At 33.1% G+C, this 21577-nt stretch overlaps 1 protein-coding gene across 1 annotated transcript in view; it reads left to right on the top strand.

The window, feature by feature from the left end:
- The window catches only part of Il1rapl1 (interleukin 1 receptor accessory protein-like 1), a 1198232-nt gene that overhangs the window by 880269 nt on the left and 296386 nt on the right, over positions 1–21577 (top strand). Inside the window, exon 6 of the mRNA XM_013026494.1 lies at positions 17151–17225. Coding sequence (XP_012881948.1) covers positions 17151–17225 — 75 coding nt within the window. The remainder of the gene's footprint in view (positions 1–17150; positions 17226–21577) is intronic.

The following is a 21577-nucleotide window of genomic DNA, read 5'->3' on the forward strand; positions in this document are numbered from 1 at the left end:
AAAAAGCTGGAAGTGGCGCTGTGGCTCAAGTGGTAGAGCGCTAGCCTTGAGCTGAAGAGCTGAGGGACAGCGCCCAGGCCCAGAATTCAGGCGCCACGACTGGACGCCCCTCGCAAAAAAAAAAAAATCCCATTGGCTCATGTTACTTTGTTGCTTACAAATCTACTGGTTACTAACTAACTTGGTAAAATGTAAGTTAAGTGAGCAAGTTCACCCCTCGAAACAAAACACACATACTTGACTTGCAATTGACCACACAAGAATGACAGTCACACAGCCCATTCAAGCCTGCTATAGATTAGCTGAAACTCCCATCTGCCTTGTAAACTGAAGAATGATTTTCAGTGGCAATTATTTTTAAGGTATTAGAATTTGGAGTCTTCTGTGACAAAGAAATATTGAACAACTGGTAATTTTCTTTCTTATTGACACCTTTATTTTATTTTAGCACTTTTTAAAATACAAATGCTCTATTTTAAGGAAATAAGATTTTGCCTTATTTTATTATTTTTATTATTATTAATAAAGGTGGTATATAGAGTGGTTACAGTTACATAAGTCAGATAATGAGTACATTTCTTTTTGAACAGAGTCACTCCTTCCTTCCCTTTCTCCCAGTTTCCCCCCCCCCACCCCAAGTTGTATAGTTCAGATAGAGCACAGTGTCTAGTGTGTATTATTGCTGCATTTGTCTACCCTTTTCCCTGCATTTCGGTGCCCCCTTAATTTTCTATTTTTTTTCAGAAAGCACAAAATGCCTTTATTATACTTATTGCAACAGAAATATGAAGATATAATACGAACAAACTTTGCTAAGGCAGTCGAACTGTGATATTTCTCAGAGCAGGCATGAATACAATTCAAGTTCACTGCATTTCTTGGACAAATGTTGGTCTAAATTTATAATTTTTTAGTATATGGATATATGTAGATATGTACATTATATTGGACACTCAAGAGTTACCAAAACCTAATTATTTTTATTCTTTGAATTGTTTTGGAAATTTGGAAGCAAAATAAACACAAAAAGTAAAAACAGCAAACAAATTTCATGAATCCATCATTCAGTTCCAGTAATTTCAAGATTTTGTGTATTGTTTGTTACAGACTTCAGTTTTTATTTTGTTTTATTTTTTTCTCCTCTTTTGATGCTATGAGGGGTGTTAAACACAACTAAGAACAATTTGCAATTTGTTCCTGCATTTCTACAAAGAAAATGCTTGAAATGACTACCTCTGTTGTTGCCAAGTAACTTGGCTATGTGCTCATAGCAAAAGTAATATAACAGCATTTGCTGCATAATTAGATTTGAATACCAAGTTTTATTTAAAGAGTTCCTGACTCCATTGCTCATAGGCATGTTTTTCTTTTGGGTATGTTTTTCCTTCTATTTTGTTTTGCCTTTTGTTGTTTTGGGGATAGTAACTATGTTTTTAATGACTTATGACTGGCTTTCATTTTATGAAAAAATGGAAAACCACCATTGGAACCCGTTGTTAAGCTTTTAAACAGAGTTGGAGTTTCTCAAAAAGCCCATTTGTGGAAGGCTAACTTTTGAATAATCTTTTTTAAAATTAAAATGCCCACTCTGATAGTGTTAGATGAATGGTAACAATAAACAAAACAGGACAACATCAAGGTGTTTTAGCTAAGTAAGTTATAGCTGTTCTTTTTGTAGAAAAAAATAAAGCAAAAATGAAGGCTACTTCTTCACTGTACTCAGTATAAAATAAACAAAACACTTCAATCTGCTTTTCAGAAGAATTTTTGGGAAGTAAGACAAGATGAAAATAAAGGAAGGAGGGATCTGATTAAGGAATGGAAGAAAGGAAAAAGAAAGTTTAAGAGTTGGCTAATTATTTGGACATATATTTAGATAAGCAGTAATACCATCAGATACAACATTTGGCTTGCAATTTAATTCACATTTATATTGCTCTTATGTTGGTACTTCAGAGTTTCAGCAGTTAGCTTAGATTTATAGAATATCAAAAGAATCCCTGCCATCATCCTAGGGTAGTTTAATCATTGATAAAGATCAAGAGAATTTAAGTGTCAAAGTTGAATATAACAATATGGAAAAATACAGTACTACTTCTTCTAAATATAATACAACATTTATTAAATTTAATTCATCAAAAGAGATGTAATATACAGTAGGTGAATAATTTAATTAAATATTTGTATATTGAAATGAGGTGGGTTATAGGATTCAGGCTACTATGAAAGGCAAATACCATTCTAAAGAATATATCTAAAATTGTATATGATTAGTAAATATTTTAAATATTTGGTTTGTATTAACCTTGACTATGAAGGAGAACATCTTTATTGGCATCCATTTTCTGTTGTTAACATTGTAACTGGAATTTCTAGAATGCCAACTTTTGTCTCAGCCCACTGTTATAATGAGAACCTTCTGTTATATGCCATTATTAAGTTCTATAATCATTAAAGAATTCTGATTACAAGACCATGATAGACATCATGTTCCCTTTAAGTGTTTTTATGAGCAGGATACAACCATGCCTAGCATAAAATTTTCGCTATTTTCAAAATAGTTTAATTCTGAACAAGCCTATTGAATTTACATAGAGCTTTCTATCCGTTTCCAAATTCTATCAAAATACTTTCCCATCAATATGGCTGTTATCATCAGAGAATATAGAAAAAAAGATTCTAGTAGGAAGCACATTAGAAAGAAAACAAGAATGTTTGAAGGCTATTAACAGAAATGAGAATCATTTGATTTCTTTCCTCACTGGCCATTTTGAAGAAGTTTTTCAATCTGTTCTTTGTGAAAAAGTAATATCAAATGAAATAATGTAACTGCATATTTCAAAACATAAATTTTCCTATGCATGTGCATACATATAGTCCTTTATATTCTTGTATCTTACCTGAAATTTATGCTGAGAATTGCTTCAAACAATGCATCTAGTTGATGTTTTGTCAATAAAATTAAACACATGAGGTCCTATCTACATTAATAATAAATTGAAATGGTATACATATTACCAGCTACCAAACAAAGTGTTTTTAAACTAATTTTTTTGGTAAAACACATTCAGTGATTGAAAGTAACTTTCCTTCTAAGTGAAATGTAATAGTACTAGGAAACTTTTGCTGTGAAAATTTTATTTTTGTTATTCTTTACGGAATAGTTTATTTGATGGTTTTCTGAAAAGAACAATTTGATTTTTAGTTGGTTGTGAACCAATTCAACATAATTTGGAAATGCAAAAAATTACACAATACTATACTGTAGAAGTATAGTGCCTTATCATGTTATACCAAACCAAGAAGATAATTTAAAATATTCATATTTTTGTCTTTTCTTTCTTTTAGCAGCATTCTTAAATAACTTAAAATTTATCATTTTTTTTAATTTTTGGAAACCCTTTTATTTACTTAACAAAAAGAAAAATTCTATGCTACTATAATTTGGCACACTTTCCTCATTGCTACAGCATTGATACTATCCATTATAAGACATATAATTTCTTGGAATTGACTGTTGTCCTTAAAAGCTAATCAGTAACCATTAACATTTTTCTTACCTGTCAAGCAAAGTGAAACAATATTTAGCCTGCTCACCTAATTCATTATAGCTCTTACATCAATCAAAATCCTTTTCTTACAGTTTGTCACAATTTCACTAGATAATTGTATATTGTTTCCTTTCCCCACTATTTTAACTCATTTTGAGTATACACACAGATGTATTTAAGATAATTAAAATGCCACCAGAATTCATCCTCCACCACATTGATGCAAACTTCACTGCAGCAATTGTTTTACAAATGAAATCTAAAATATCAAAACACTCATTTAGGCTATGTCTACCCATGGACTCTGTTATTTTCATGTCTTTCTCAAAGTCACTAGGTCAGAATTGGGTTTTAGTAGATGAAGGAATGAATCTTGCAATCTACCATGAGTCTCATTAATGTCAAGCAGGGATACAGACAACAGTAGTGGAAGCTGAAGTGGTAAATGCAGAAGGTGAAAAATAGAGACCTCGAATCCTGACTTTAGCTCCATGCTTATTGTCTTTACCATTGAACTTCATGAGGGCTTTCCTTTTGAAAACAATGAAAATAGTTTTCTAATTGTTTACCTAGAAATACACATGTCTTTACAACCTCTTTCTCAACATATTACAAAATTCCATCACTCGTGTTAGAACGGTATTTCAAAATAAATCTTTTGATAATGACCAAAACACTAAATTAAACATAATGATATTCAATTTGTTAGCTGAGAATATTTCATGTAACAGTGGACCAAGAATGTACTCATCAGCTTACTTATGCAAATGTAACTCTGTACATCACCTTTACAATAAAAGAAAAGGAAAAGGAAACAATGCACCAAGATAATGCTGCTGAATTTTCTTAGTTTCCTGGAAAAGCAAATCCTTGGTTCTATGACACAAGAAATAAATTTGAGACTATACTTTTTTTTATTATGAATGATGTTAAAGCAAAGGTTAATCAAGTCTAGCCAAACTGTATCTCATAAAGCATGAGTAACAATTGTCTGGAAGACAAAACTTAAAAGGACCATTTTCTCAGTCTTTGAAGGGCTCACAATAATTCATTAGTAAGTGGCTCAATTTTTCCAAATAGAAATGAATGATCAATCATGAAATTGGTCTCTACAGATAAAAGAAAATGACAAAACTGATTTTTTAAATTTATATCTTGATGCTTACTGACACATAAATCTTCCCTTTTTGTTAAATGGCATTGCCACTCACCTATTAGTTATGAAGTTTATAACCAGGGAATCATTTTGGACTCACAGGCATGAAGTAACAAACAATAGTTAGTAAACATCTAACAGATTAAAACTTAAAGCAATCCTACCCTTGGTACCTCCTGTACCATGGTACCATCAATTCTCTACGAAATATTTCTTTAATAGCTTCCTGCCTGTCTTCCTGCCTTAACTAATCATATCTATCCATCCTCCTAAATTTAAACATCAAGATACCTGAGAGAGATATCTGGTGTAGATCTGATACTATGCTCTCTCTTCTTCACGAAGCCTTCCAAAACATTTGTCTAATACTTTAAACAAAGCATGTCTTTTCTAAGAGTAGGAGTAAGAGTAGCAATTACACAAAGACATTTAACTTCAATGTATCAGTTCACAAGTATAACACATCTTGACCAATGTCACCCCTTTAAATACTTTCCTCTCTTTTGACCACCCTCACACTCTCCATCAATTACTATACTTCACTTTCACATATATGCAATGAAAGCTATGAATGCATTCCCCAAGTCTTCCTCTCTTTATTCATTTGCCTCTTTCTCCTTGACCTGCTGAAACCTCAGTGCCAGCTTCCTGCTATTCATTTTTATACAATGAGTTAGTTGTTCAAAGAAGTTGCACCACTGAAGGTCTTGCCTTCATATGCCAAATTTTATTTACCGTGTTTCTGTATATATGCGTATGGCTCTGTACATGTTTACATACGTGAGAAAGCATGTATACTTTATCTCTCTAGCCTTGACTTACTTCACTTAACATAATTAGTTTCGAGATTCATTCATTTATATGCAAATAATATAATATTCTTCCTTATGCATGAGTAAAATTTCATTATATAATATATGTATATATCACATTTTTCTTGATCCATTTATCCACAAAAGGGTGTCTTGGGATGTTTCCAGAACATGGCTTTTTATAGTGAATAGAGCAGCAATGAACACAGTTGTGAAGTGCCTTTACTATATCCTGACTTGTAATCTTCTGGACAAATGACATATTCTATAGGGCCCTGCCTGCCCATGGCTGTATCTGAACTCACTGCAAATCTCTTACATCAATCTAGCTATAATGGCCTCTTTCATCTATTCCAAGTACATGCTCATCTCAGCACCTTTACATTTGCTCTTCCTTCTAGGTATTCACATGGCTCATTTCCTCCCTTCAGAAAGATCTGTTTCAAATGGTCTTTGAAGCAAACTTTCCTAATAGTCCTCTCTAAAATAGCCCCTGCATTAGTCTCTATCTCTTTAGCTGCTTCATTTATGGTATTTCAAATTCTTGACATTATAATATTTATATATTTATTTATATAAATGTTTATTTTGTATTTTACTTTGTGGAATGCTTGCTCCATGCAAGTAGAAATATGGTCTGTCTTTGCTTTAATTACTAGAATAATCTATTTGTTGAGTAGAATGGATACAGTGGCTCATACCTGTAATCACAGTTTCTCAGAAGTTATAGATCAGGAAGATCTCAGTTCCAGGTCATCCCAAGTAAAAATATAATGAATCTCCTTCTCATCCAACAAGCTAACAGTGATGAACACACCTGTAAATCCAGGAATTCAGAAGCTGTAGATAAAGATCACATTTCCATGCTAGAGCTGGATGAAACTGTGAGGCCCTATCTGAAAAAATGATAAGGAAAAATAACTGAAGATGTAGCTCAAACATAAGAGTGCCTATTTTTTAAGCTCTAGTTCTGCCAAAACCTTCTGATAAATGAACAAACATATTTCTTTTTATTTTATTTTAATAATCACCTATCAGATTGAGTAAAATAGAGTTATCAAAATTTACATATTTAATTTCTTGGATTTTCTCAATAAATTTATTTTGATAAATATACTAACAATTTCATCCTTTGACCTGACCCCTAACTTGATGTTATGTTGTATGTATATGTTATTTATTTATTTATTTTTACTTTTGCTGCATTTTTCTACTCAGGTAAACATTTTCTTCTCCTTCTTTGAGACTTATTCTGCTTTGTGACTGTTGTGAATTACAATTATTACAATTGTTAAAATTATTTGTTATGGAAATCAGAAGTTTTCAAACATCAAAGCATTAGAGATAAGGGAAAAAACAAACATCTAATTTGTTCTAAGTTTATTTTCCTTTTATGTGTTGCTTTCTCAAGTCCATTCCTTTCTTCTCCAAGAACGATGAGATTGTGTTTATATGCTACAATTCTCATAAGATCTATGTTCCACTATTAGAAACAAGTAGTTTTATTTTTAGGTTTTTGAGGAACATTGATGGTGATTTCCATAGTGGCAGCTAATTTCTCTTTTAAACAACAGTGTGGAAGGCTTCTTTTTCCTCATCCACATCCTCACCAGCCTTTGCTAGCAATTTTGACAAGGATAATATGGACAGAGTTGTCTTGATCCTTTGATTCTTTATGGGGAAGGGTGTTTGAGCATTTCTTCATGGATTTATAGCACATTTGTACTTCTTTCGAGAAGTATCTTTACTGATCTTTTGCTTTTTTTTATTGATTGATTTATTTGTGCTTTTAGTGTTTACTTTTCTGTGACCTTTATATATTCTGGATATTAATTCCTTGTCAGATGACTAGGTAGATTAAATTTTCCTTATTGTGAAAGCCTTCTCTTCATTATTGATTATTTCCTTTATGGTACAGACTTTTACTTTGATTGCAATTCCATTTTTCAGTCCCTCACCTCCCCCCCCCCTTTTTTGTCAGTCATGGCTCTTGAAGCTCTACTACTTGAGCCACAGTGCCACTTATGCTTTTCTGGTGATTAATTGGAGAGAAGAATCTCATGGACTTTTCCTGCCTGTGTTGGTTTTCAACCACGATCCTCAGATCTCAGCCTCCTGAGTAGCTAGAATTACAGGTGTGAGCCCCTGGTGCCCAGCTCAGTTCTTTTTATTAAATGATACTTTAAAAACATTTCATGTATTTTTATTGCAAAGGTGCTATACAGAGGGGTTACCGTTACAGAAGTCAGATTAAAAAGTACATTTGTTAAGCAATGTCACCTCTTCCCATGCTCTCTCCCAGTTTTTCCCTCCAGTTCCCACCCACAGGTTATATAGTTCATTTTCAACATAGTATCTAGTGAGTATCACTGTTGCATTTGTTCACCCTTTGCCCCACCATTTCTGTGCTCTCCCTTACCCTCCCAAAGACAGGTAAATGAACAAACAAGAAACACACACACACAAAACAGCAGCAAAGAAAAAAAATCTCTTGTTTCTATTTTGTGGAGTTCATTTCAATAAATATTATTTTATATGGTCAGATGCACATAGCTATTGAACCTTTGTGATCCTCCTTTGGTCTTACTCTGTGTGAATGCATAGAGACTTGAATAATTTATCATATCCCAGTGTATTTCTTTTTCTTTTACCATCCAATGTGTTTACTTGTAGATTTATAGGCACATTCTAGTTACCAAAAATGAGGTAAACCATGCAACCTATGTTTCTTTGGATCTGGCTTACTTCACCTAATACAATTTTTCCAAGTCTTTCCATGTCTTTACAAATGTTATAATACCATTCTTTCTTACAGATGAGAAGATTTCCACTGTTTTTATATACCACGTTTTTTTTCATCCATTCATCCACTGAGAGTGATCTGGGTTGATTCCATATCTTGGCAATAGTAAACAATGCCCATTTTTTTTCAATTCTTATTCTCATTTCATCAGTGTTTGGAGTCTTATTCAGAAAGTTCTTGTCTATGCTAGTATTTTCAATGTTTTACTCTCATAGTTTCAAAAGTCCTGTTCTTACATATATGTTTTGAACTATCTTGAATGACTTTGTGGTACCACTCCTTGGAATTACTCAAAGAAATCAAAGTCAACATATGGTACATGTACCTGCAGGCCCATAGTTATTATCACACTCTTTCTCATAGATAGATAGATAGATAGACAGATAATGGAGTTTTATTCAGCCATAAAGAATAACAAAATCATGTCATCTTTAGGAAAATGGATGCAACTAGAGATCAAATGTAAGAAAATGTCATAATTAAACACATTGTTTTACAAGCCTAATATATACTAATTAAAAATAAACTATTGTGAAATCATTCCAGGACAAAAGAAGCAGAGTCGAAATCCTACATAGAGTCCTTCATATGTTAAAGGTCTTAGTGATCAAGGTTCCTTTGATTTGCTAGGAATACAGGCAATGTTTTGTCAGTTCTTTTGAGCATAGAAGAAAATAAGAACAACTGGCCCTATGCAAAAATGTAAGAAATAAGTGGAATTGTCACAAAACATATTTTATTATCTTCTGTGTATTCTGAGTAAATCTATTGTCTTATGACCAGTTTTACTTATTTGGTTGAAATGAGTTCATGAAGAAATTCCTGAGCATAGTACTTACCATGTACCTCGCAGATATACTCTCATTTATAAGCATCCCTATGGATGACTTTGTCTTGCTCATCCATTTATTTCAAACTCAATACTTGCTATTTTAGTGACTAGATAAATGCTCTTGAAATTGAATTATGGAGGCATTGATAATTATGTAGATTGCAAGTTCTGTGAGATATTGCAATCTTTAAAAACTGTGCTTTGTTTGAGCCTTTTAAAATCCCAGTACATTGTGTGGCACATTTAAAGCTATTAATTTCTTTTTACAAATAAATTCTAAAGTTAAGTCAGTTTCCCTGTTAGACAAATGACAGTTGGAAGTATAAATGATTCTTAAAGACAAGGTCTAAACTTGTGTGTGTGTGTGTGTGTGTGTGTGTGTGTGTGTGTGTGTGTGTGTGTATCACACGCATGCATACCAGTTCTGGGGCTTAAACTCAGGCCTCTAAACACTTTGTTTAAATGTCTAGTGCATTATTTCAGAAATAGTAATCATCATTTTCATATCAGGATACAGAGAATGCTAACTGCTGTTTTCCTATTAATGGATATCACTGGAACAGATTTATTTTTCACCTAGTCCATGCAGGTACTTAAACAAATTCCTTCTTGAACAGTCCCATAGATCCTTATTGGAAGTCTACACATTTCATGTATTTTAAGACTAAGGCTACGATATAGTAAATTCTCCAGCTTTCCAAACTGAGTTAGGACATTCCCTAAGTGTTTGATCTTCTCTAACTCACTATAATACTCTTAAGAAACAAAGTAGAGAATGAAACTAGCTAAATACATTATAATTTTTATGAATCTGAAAGAACAAATTTTATGGTAGTATGAATATAGGTATTGAAGAAATATTGAATATTCTCAATCATATTTGAGGGATACATATGTGAGGAGTTAAATTATATTTTTAATGGGGTGAGCTGCTCATCAGAGAAAAATATATTTATACTAGCTACTGCACATTTCTCTCCTTTTAAAAACATTCAAGCTGGTCACCGGTAGCTCACGCCTGTAATCCTAGCTACTCAGGAGGCTGAGATCTGAGGATAATGGTTCAAAGCCAGCCTGGGAAGGAAATTCCATGAGACTCTTATCTCCAATAAACCACTAGAAAACTGGAAGTGGTGCTGTGGCTCAAGCAGTAGAGCGCTTGCCTTGAGTTGAAGAGTGCAAGGACAGCGCCCAAGCCCATGACCAACCAACCAACAAACAAACAAAAAACATTCAAATGATTAAACCATCGTGTCCTCTTTCTCCTATTTTATTGTAATTTTTTTGTTTTAAGAAGACGAGATCATATTTTTTTGCTGTGCTATAGCTCAAGCATACAGACAATGAGGATATTAAGGACACTCGGTGTCCCTTCATGAAGAGTTAGGGAATGTTAACATAGATAAGGAATTAATTTTGTATATATCTTCATGTACACTGATTTCTAAACATTCCTCTAACCTCTAACTGGAAACAAGTAAGCAATATGAATGTCTTTAAAATTCCCCTTCTACACTAAAGAATAGTTTTGTCAACTGAGATCTATCAATAATTCTGTGAGAGAGGCCTCCTATTATTGCGAAGGACTATCAGCTTTAATGCTAATAACATGAAGAATAAATTAAGAGATTGTTGGTATACAAACTGATATATAATGCATAGCTATTGAGAGAAACATCTCTGCTATAATGATTTTTTGGATAGACAAAAATAATTATGAGACTGGGAAGGTAGCTCAGTGGTAGAGTGCTTGCCTTGCATGCATGAGGTCCTGGGTTCGATTCCTCAGCACCACATAAGAAGAAAAAGCCAGAAGTGGAGCTATGGCTCAAGTGGTAGAACATTTGCCTTGAGCTGAAGAGCTGTGAGATAGCACCCAGCCAAGAGTTCAAACCCCATGACTGATAATAATAATAATAATAATAATAATAATAATAATAATAATAATAATGTGTGTGTGTGTGCGCATGCCTCATGCTCTGGCTTGACTTTTTTTTTCCTTACAACTTGTGCTCTATCACTTGTTCTATGTCTCTAGTTGGACATTTTTTCTGCTTCATTAAAGATGAGAGTCTCTTGGATTTGTCTGCCAAGGATGACTTTAAACTGCAGTTCTTAGATATCAACTTTTGAGAAGCTAGAATTATAAGTGTTAATTACCAGCATCCAGAATGGCTACAATTTGAAGACATATTAAGTTGATGTTATGTTTGTTGGACTTCCTTTGGTTTTTTAGTGATTTCAATTACTTTATATCTGTTTAAGAAATAAAAATATCCCATCCAAAACAAGTTGTTTTCTTCACAATGAAATATCAGATGGTGTAGTTGTGATATGATTTTTAATTATACATATTTTCCTTCATTTTCTTTCCAGTTTTATATCCACAAATGAATAAAGAACATTCTTCAATTTGTATATTTATTATTTTTGATTGGTCATTATTATTCTTGCTTTGTTTTCCAGTTCTGTCTTCTGTCAGTTCAATTAGATTAATATACACAATGTGCCAAAAGCATTCAAATAATAGACAATTATGTGCATGTTCTTCCTTTAAAGCAATGAAATCTATTACCTTCCAGTGATTGTGAAACTGAGTTACATATTAACCTTAGTGATCTTCTTCTCAGTGATTTTGCTAGTATGACAAACTAGTAGTTCAGCAGTTGTATTATGTGGAATTTCCATTCTATTTTACCACAGAAAGGCTAGTCAAAAGAGCATTGTTCCAAACTGATAAATGTCATAGCATAATATGCAACTACAAATATGTCACTTACAGAAGATGCTAGATACACAGAAAAACTCTCTGCTTTAGGTTATGATGATTTAATTGCATATTTCACTCTTCAAACTTCTTATATATGCCTTGAGGGGAGACTATACCCAGCCTATAGTGTCTTGAAAGATTTTTTTCCAAGAGTACACAAACAGTTTGGGAAGATAAGATCTAGCAAATACTTTAAACTTCATTGGCTTTGTTTATAGACCAACTGTTTATTCCCTTTTTTAAAATATTTTCTTGTAAAAATACTGTACAGAGAGGTTACAGTTGCATGAGTAAGGTAATGAGTACATTTCCTATCGAGCGTTGTTACCCAGTCCTTTGTTTTTCCCCTACCATCCCTTCCCTCCCCACATCCCTAACGCCTTCCTCCCCATCCCTGAAGTTGTAAAATTCATTTTCAACTTAGTGTCTTGCACATCTCATTGTCACAATGGGTCAACTTGTATCCTTGTTTCAGCATTTTGTTATTTCCCTTACTCTCCCCAAATTAGAAAAATGTATATACAAGATGCAGGGCACCAGAATGAAATATAGTGAAAACAGGGATTATACCATAGGAGAAAGAACATACAAAGAAATAAAAAGGCCAGGAGCCAGTGGCTCACGCCTATAATCCTAGCTACTCAGGAGGCTGAGATCTGAGGATCATGGTTCAAAGCCAGCTCGGGCAAGAAAGTCTGTAAGACTCTTATCTTGAATAAACCACCAGAAAACTGGAAGTGGTGCCATGGCTCAAGTGGTAGAGCACGAGACTTGAGCTCAAAAGCTGAGGGACAGCGTCCAAGCCGAGTTCAAGCCCTATGACCATCAATAAACAAACAAACAAAAAAGTAACAAAAAAACATAGCACATCAAAAACAGCAACAAAGAAAAAAACCTCTTGTGTCCCTATCTTTGGGTTTATTTCACTTAGCATCATCTTATATGGTTATATGTACATAGCTTTTGAACTTTTCTGCTTTCTGGTAAGATTATCTTAGATGTATACTAGTTATTGAAAGTAAGGGAAACCATGGAACCTATGTTTTTTGGGTCTACCTTACTTCACTTAATATAATTTTTTCCAAGTCTTTCCATTTCCTAACAAATGGGGCAGTGTGATTCTTTTTGTTGGAGGCATAGAATTCTAATACACACACACACATACACACACACACATACACACACACACATACACACACACACATACACACACACACACATACTGAGGGGGGGTCTGTCTGACTTGGTTCTATATCTTAGCTTTGGGAAATAATGCTGCAATCAACATAGTTGTGCTGGTAACTTTAGTATGGTCTTGTTTGTGATTATTTGGGTAAATGCCCAAAAGTGGGATTGCTGGGTCATAGGGGAGTTCTATGTGAAGTCTTTTGAGGAACCTCCATACTGCTTTCTAGAGTGGTTGAATAAGTTTACACTCCCACCAACAATGCAGTAGGGTTCCCTTCTGGCAACATCCCCTCCAGCATCTGTTGTTACTAGATTTCTTGATTATAGCCATTCTAATTGGGGTGAGGTAGAATCTCAATGTTGTTTTTTATTTGTATTTCTTTAATGGCTAGAGAAGTTGAGCATTTCTTCATGTGTTTATTGGCCATTCATATTTACGTTTCAGAGAAGTTTCTCTTTAAGTCTTATTAATGTGGTGGTTCTTTCTTTGAGGATTTGTTTTTTGGGGATTTAATTTTTTGAGTTCTAAGTACATTTTAGATATGAGGCCTTTGTCTGTTGTATGAATAATGCAGATCTTCTCCCAATCCGTGGGCTTTCTATTGATCTTGCTACCTATTTCCTTTGCCATGCAGAAGCTCTCAGATTCTTGATCTCTAAAACAAAAGATTCAAATCAGGCCAGAATGGCTTTCTTTTATAATTATACTATATATATATATATATATGTATATATACACATATATACATATATATATATATATATATGGCATAAAGACAAAACCCAAAGACATTCCAATCCACCTATTGCAATATCTGGCACATTGTGGTGTTTAAAATATATCAGCTGAATTGATCTGAGTAGTCTTGAGTGACAGTTACAATGAACAAATAAAAAAAACACAACAAATTTTGGCAAAATATGTAGAAAAAGAAATCTTTGTTGGGATTATGTATTAGTAAATTTGCACAGCCACTATGAAAAAACAATATGAACATTCTTCATAAAACTGAGACTAGAACTATATAATCCAGATATACAACCCTTTTGTATATACTTAAAAAAATAAAGTCAGCTTATGAATGATATATGTATATCCCCTTGTTCCTTGTGCCACAGTTCCAGATAGCTACAGAACCTAGGTATCCAAAAATTATGGAGGAAACAAAAGAATGTAACAAATCTCACTAGACACTATGTTGAAAATGAACTATACAATTTGTGAGGGAGGAAGGGTAGGAGGGAAAATACTGGGAGAAAAAGAGGGAAAAGGTGACACTGTTAGAAAAGAAATGTACTCATTACCTGACTTATGTAACTGTATCCTCTCTGTACATCACCTTTACAATAACAATAAAAAAGACTGTGGCATACACCATTGGGTATTATTCAGCCTTGAAGAAGAATGAAGTCATGCGCTTGCAGGAAAATGGATGGAATTGGAGGTTATCAAATTAGCCAGGCACAGAGAGAAATGTATCACATGTTGTCTCTCATTTATGGAAGGTTACTAGAACAAAAAAGGATGAGTTGAGATGAGCTTTTAGGGAAGGAGAAAATGATTGGGGTGTGAATACTCTGGGTGGTGTGGGAAAGAAAGTGTATTTGAGAGAATGGATATAATTAAAGCACAACATATGCATGTATGGAAATGTCACTATGAAACTAATTTGTACAACAAATGCCATTAAGTAATTATAATGAAATCTGAGATCATGTACACATAAGTAAGATAACCCTTGAAACACTTTTGTCAAAAAGAAGTGGATAGCACCATAAAATATCAGGTCATTCTTGGCCCTTTCTTCAGAATAGTTCTGTGTCAATCATATGTCTTTATGGAATATGGTTTGAAAACTTCACAAAATCAATAAACAGAATTCTCTGATCCCAGCATTCTATGATTTCATTACTTCAATTTGAAGAATTCAATTTTAACTTGGTGTTTGTCACATGACTGCATAGGAAAGGTGTTAAGATAACATTATGCCACTGGATGAAAGGTAGACTATATGAATGAAAGGTAGCACACTGAATGAAAGGTAGCACAAAATCATTTTATATTTCTGAACAAATGGACTACATATGGATTTCATTAATTTCCTCTATAGATCTTTTCCTTCTTACCACAGACTACTGGGAGAAGTATTTGGACAGAGAATTTTCAACTACCTTTTCAAACAAACTACCAAATTAGCAACTCTTAACTATAGAATCAGAAGTTTTTATATACTGAATAAATTTACCAAGCCAGTTATTTTGGTATCATAGTTGTTTTTGAAGTTCACAGAGATCATTTGATACCAGAGTCTTAGAATTGGAACAACTGATACATTGACAGTGAAATATTTTTTCAAAATATATTGAATAGTCTGATTACTTAGATGGTAAAATTAACAAATCTGGCCCTGAGAATGTGGCTTAGTGGTAGAATACTTGCCTAGCATTCATGAAGCCCTGGATTCAATTCCTTATTACCACATAAACAGAAAAAGCCAGAAGTGGCACTGTGGCTCAAGTGGTAGAGTGCTAGCCTTGAACAAATGAAGCTCAGAGTTAGTGTCTAGACCCTGAGTTCAAGCGCCAGGGCTGGCTAAATACATACATACATACATACATACAAATGCAACAAATCTGTTAAGATTACTTTCAGCAGTAAGCATGAAGACAAATCAGACTTAGAATAATATCATGTCTCTGAGAATTTCAAAGTAATAAATCTCACAAATTATCTAAACATTCCTCTCCTTTTGATATGCATATTCTTACTCAATGGTAATAGTCGTTGAAAATAATATATACAAATATGAATGAGCTAAAGAAAGCAATTTCATGTGAGGATGATCTTTTCAAATAAGGACTCTACATGCTCAGCCCTGTTTTGTTTTGTTTTGTTTTGTTTTTTACTTGGAGCACATCATCCGTTTGCACTAACTATGCATTCTGTTCAAGAGAGATGGAGGCAAACAGCCAAAGCAGTTAGAATTCTTGAATCCTCTAGTGATAACTACATTCAGCCAACTCTTGGCAATTCTGTCTTGATCCTCCTTCCAGTTATCAACGAAGCTGGCATGTCCTCCTGGCAAAGAAGGAATAAAGGCCTCAAAGCAAAAACATTTAGTTCAGCAACCTTAATTGATCATTTCCATACTTGATACAAAGTAGAAGTTGCAGTGACAGGTTTCCAGGGACCTAGGCAATTCAATCAGAGAGGGTGGAGAAGGCTTCATGAAGAAGAACTATTAGTCTTAAGTTCCAATAGTCTAGTTTAGCTAAGAATGGAATATGCAATGAGAAATATTTCCTCAAAGATGCTTACTAGCAAGCTCTTCTGGTCATAATTGAAATTGACAAGAGCACAGAGCAGACATGGATAGAACCTTAAAATCAGACTATATCAGGCAAATCACCAATAAATACTATAACATATAACAGATAATAGTAACCAATGGTTTACGTTAAAAGTCAAATATCATTTAACATCCTCTTTTGTGTAGATGTGCATGCTCATGCTCATATTAAAGCTAATACCATATCATTTCCCTATTTAGATAATATGTATGTATGAAATAATTACTAATTTGTTGATTTGAGGCAATATTATCCAATATATGAAAACTGAGAATGTAATTATGGACAATAACACACTGTATGTGAAAATAGGGTTGCAATATGAGTCACATGTATTGTGTGTAATATCAATGCAGGGCACACCTCTAAAACAAAAACGAGAAACAAATTGAAATTATTTTCCTGAAATATAGCCATATGTTCTACAGAACAGCCCAATCTTGATTCCGTAATTCAAGTGTTATTTGACTGTCAATCTGGAAGTGTTATACTTTACTGTTGTATAATTGAATAATAGCATTTTAGCTTGGTTGAGGGTCGTACCTATGATATGGAAGTCATTATTTAGTAGAGTGCTTTGATGTTACTTTGAGAATGGTAACATCTTTGAGAAAAGAAACTGTAGTCTATCCTTCAGTTCATGCAGCCTAACTATAAGTCTTTCATTGTTATATTGTTGTTTTCCAGCCCCTCTGACTGATAAGCCACCTAAGCTTTTGTATCCTGTGGAAAGTAAGCTGACAATTCAGGAGACTCAACTGGGTGAGTAATTCTTTTATCTTACTCAATGTGCTTTTTTCAATGCATTCTGGTAGTAAAAACAAGTCTATAGTATACTCATGCTCTGAGCTAAACTTCATTCCCTTTAATGTGTGCCTTGGGACCAAGGCATGTGCTACTTAAATCATTATTGAGGAATGAGATAAACTTCAAGATTTTAGTGACAATATTGCAGTATTATGTTTAATGTTTGAATTGTTTTAAAAAGAGAATATAAAACTATTTGACTTAAAATACCTATCAATACATTAAAATGCCATTTCTGTACTTTGGGGGAAAGGTGCAAATTCATCTAAATAAATGTCATCATTAAGATTAAAAAGCAGGGCTTGGAAGGTGGCTCAGTGGTAGAGTGCTTGCCTTGAATGCATGAGACCCTTGGTTTGATTCTTCAGTACTACATAAGCAGAAAAAAGCCAGAAGTGGTGCTGTGGCTCAAGTGATAGGGCACTAGCCTTGAGTTGCAGAGCTAAGGGACATTGCCCAGGTCCAGAGTTCAGCCCCCATGACCGACAAGAAAAAAAAAGCATTTAAAAATCTGATCCATTATAATGAGGAATTAGTAATTTGGACAAAAGGCCATAGATAAAACATAATTTGCTAAATATATTCATTTGTATTCAAGTGAAAACTATAATGTATATATCTAATAGATAAGTATAGATTGAATTTTGTCAGATTCAGTATAATTTGTTAAACCAGGTCATAGAAAATTTCTCCTTTTAAGTATAAATACATGTAATATACTGTTAAAATCCATTAGGTGTTATTTATATTTGAATTTTACTATGAAATTAACCAGGCATGTATCTGTAATGCCAGCATTCTGGAGATAGAGTAAGGAGAATCGTGAGTTGGAGGCCAACCTAGTCTATCTCAAAACAAGAACCACAACAATAACAAAAATAAATATAGAGAAATGAAATATATTTATAATATATATTTTGAAGAGCATTGATTTCTTTATGTGGAATGGTATATAACATGATCATAAATACATTTTGAGTTCTATATTCATTTTGTTAATAAATTTCTTTTTACACTAAGAGCTCAAGAATTAAGATACTTTTAATGTATGTAGCTGAAAATAAAATGGTAACATTACTATTAACTTATCAATGTTATTAGTTTTCCTGAAGTGAGAATATGAATGAAAATGTAAATTAGTTCTCTAGAAATGACTACAAATGTGATCTTTAGTTACAATCTATCCATGTTAGAATTAGCAAAGTTATGAGGAAGTATATATAATCCATAAAAGTATTATAGTCAACTATTTTCTAACACTGCCACTAGTTTTATTTGCTAAGTTGGAACAAAAACAGACATAGGATTTATCTAGAATGGTATTGATATGCTTCTTTGGTAGCAGAACAAGCCCTTTGAACTGTAATACATGTGCAAATAGTAACTTACTATTATTTTGAAATGAAAAATTATAGATAGTATTTAACAATGCATGTATAAAACAAGTATACTAAATTTATATCTAATTCTTAACTCTGGTATGCTGAGTCTTACTAAAATTGTACTCCTCTATTACAAATTTTGAAAAGTAATTTCTCAGATCTGGCCATATTTTATATAGACATTTCAATCATTTCTAAAACGATGTATTTTTAAGGAGTCAGGTAGACTAAGCATTTCAGGCCAAGGAGAAGGGGATTTATTTATTTTATAAAATTATTTTTATTTGTTGCAAAAAGGAGTTGCCATTTGACAAAGCAATTTACAAATACACCCCTTTCAATATTCTCACCTATCTTTTCTAACCTTCCTCCTCCCTTGCTTTTCTTAATTTTGTTGGATATACATTGAATTCTTGACTGCATTCTCCCCTTCTTCTTCTCTTTATTCTTCTGCTCCTCTCTCCATAACTGCACTCTACCCCTTTCAAGTCCCTATTTTCTGTTGTTCATTTTGTTGAACTTTGATTTTGACTTTATAAGTATAAGGAATTACACTACTTGAGTTCTTCTTTGAATCTACCATATTTCAGTTAATGCATTTGAATATACTAGCATTCAACCTAATGCATTTACTTATTAGTTTGTAAGCTAATTCCAGCTTCCACATATGAGGGAGAACATGCAGCATTTTTCTTTCTGGGCCTGACTTACTTCATTTAGCATAATTTTTCCAGGTCTTTCCATTTCTTTAAAAATGGATGAGTAAAATTTTCATTTCAAACGTTCCATATCTTTCTAATGGATGAGTAAAATCTCATCATGTATGTATATATATATATATATATATACATATATATATCACATTTTCTTCGTTTATTCATCCACTTGAGGGCATCTGGGCTCATTTCATACTTTGGCTATAGTAAATACTGCTATAGTGAACATGGTTGTGTTGATGGCTTTATTATAACCTAATTTGTAGTCTTTTTGATAAATGCCAAGGAGTGGAAATGCTGAATTATAGGGTAGTATTATGTTTAATTTTTTGAGGAACTTCCATGCTGCTTCCCAGAATGGTTGAACGCACTTATATTCACACCAATAGTCTAATAGGGTTCTCCTTTTCCCACATTTTTGCCAGTGTCTGTTATTATTTGTTTCCTTGATTTATGAACATTCTAAGTGGAGTGAGGTAGAATCTCGGTGTTGTTTTGATTGGTATTTCCCTTATGGACAGCCATAATGAACATAGAAAAAATGAAAAACTTAAGTCTTAATAGAAGTATCTTTACTTGACAACATTATTAACATAATCTTATATTTGATGGTTATCCAGTGGTTTTCTTCTCATTGTTTTTGAATGCAAAATAAATCAATGCAATAGATCTTACTACAGTGTTTCACAAGATAGAATAATTTATAAAACTATTTTTAACATTATCTTCATAAAACAAATCATAAAGACATCACATAAAATTTAATTTTTTATTGAATTGAAAATCTTGTCTATGCAATCATTTGAAGGAACAGGGAGATATCTGTTCACAAGTCATTCTGAGAAACACTGTAACTCCTTTCTTGTCAGTGGACAAACAAGCTACTAATTGAACTACAGATATCAACCTGGAGGTTTTGATTCTTCGAAGGACCTTGCTTTGTTTTATTATCCAATTCCAGTCCTCATTGTATAAGATAAGTCATTCACTATTTAGAGAAATGTAACCTTAATATGTGGATTTTTTATGTAGTAGTTGATTTGAAATAACCTACTTACTAGTTACTAGTAAGTAAATTATTGAACAAAGAAGGACATGTGTGTTGCATGCCTTTAATCCCAGTACTCAGGAAGCTAAGCAGAAAGGTGACAAGTTTAAGATCAGCCTGGACAACATTGTTAGACTGTATCTCAAAATGGAAGGAAGGATGGATAGAAGGAAAGAAAAAAGGAAGGAAAGAAAGAAGTAGGGAGGGAGGGAAAATGTGTAAAAATAATAAAGAATATCAAAGGAAAAGATATGTGATGCCTAAAAAATGCACTGCTTTCTTTGGCTTATAGTTTCACTTTTCATTTCCTTAAGAATTTATTTTTTTGTCTTTTCCAACTTGGAAAATGTTGTCAATTCCAACAGGTAGAGTACATAATATTAAATTCTGAGGGGGGGGGAAGTGTGGCCTACACTAGTCAGAGTACCTAAAATTAATATATCCTTTTATAGGAATATGAAAATATCCAAGAGAATTTCATTGTCCAAGACTTGAGAGATTTGTCTCATCTTGTTCTTAAATTAAATTATAAGAAAAAGCATCCAGAACTACACAAACCTGAGTTATTAGATGCATGCATACTTATCTTTTTCAGTATTTTTTCTCATTTAGATAGACCCATCTAACCAACCCTGGTAATTTTAAGTCTGTCAGTTCTCTGGTTTATTCACAAATATACATAATTCATTAATAGTGAGTCAATTAAATGAAGAAGTTCATGGATTTTTTTCCCTTGTTCTCTGCATCTCCTTTCCAATGCCATCTGTTGGTCATGTCTGCTTTTCCTTTGTATATCCCTTGTGTCCTCTTTTAATTACTTCCATCTTCTCAACTGGAAAAATCTGATAATGATCATTTAAACTATTTCTTTTTACAAAGTAACTACACTAAAAAGCAAAATACTTAGGGAAAATATTATAATGGCATCTACATTCATATAAAGTATGTAAATAGGTAGGTTTGAATTACAATCAATATGTGATTACAGCTTGGCATTTTTTTAAGTAGCATCCATGTGTGATTGCTAAATGTTGAAAGAAAGAACTTTGCCCCTTTTAAATAACTTTCAAATACCAGCAAATATATGGACAGCACTTTATTGAAAGAAAGGTCCAGAAAGCATACAATATAACTGTGAAGGTCAATCCAAGAGGGGAGCTT

The sequence above is a fragment of the Dipodomys ordii genome, unplaced genomic scaffold (assembly GCF_000151885.1).
Source record: "Dipodomys ordii isolate 6190 unplaced genomic scaffold, Dord_2.0 Scaffold94, whole genome shotgun sequence".
NCBI classification, from domain to species: domain Eukaryota; kingdom Metazoa; phylum Chordata; class Mammalia; order Rodentia; family Heteromyidae; genus Dipodomys; species Dipodomys ordii.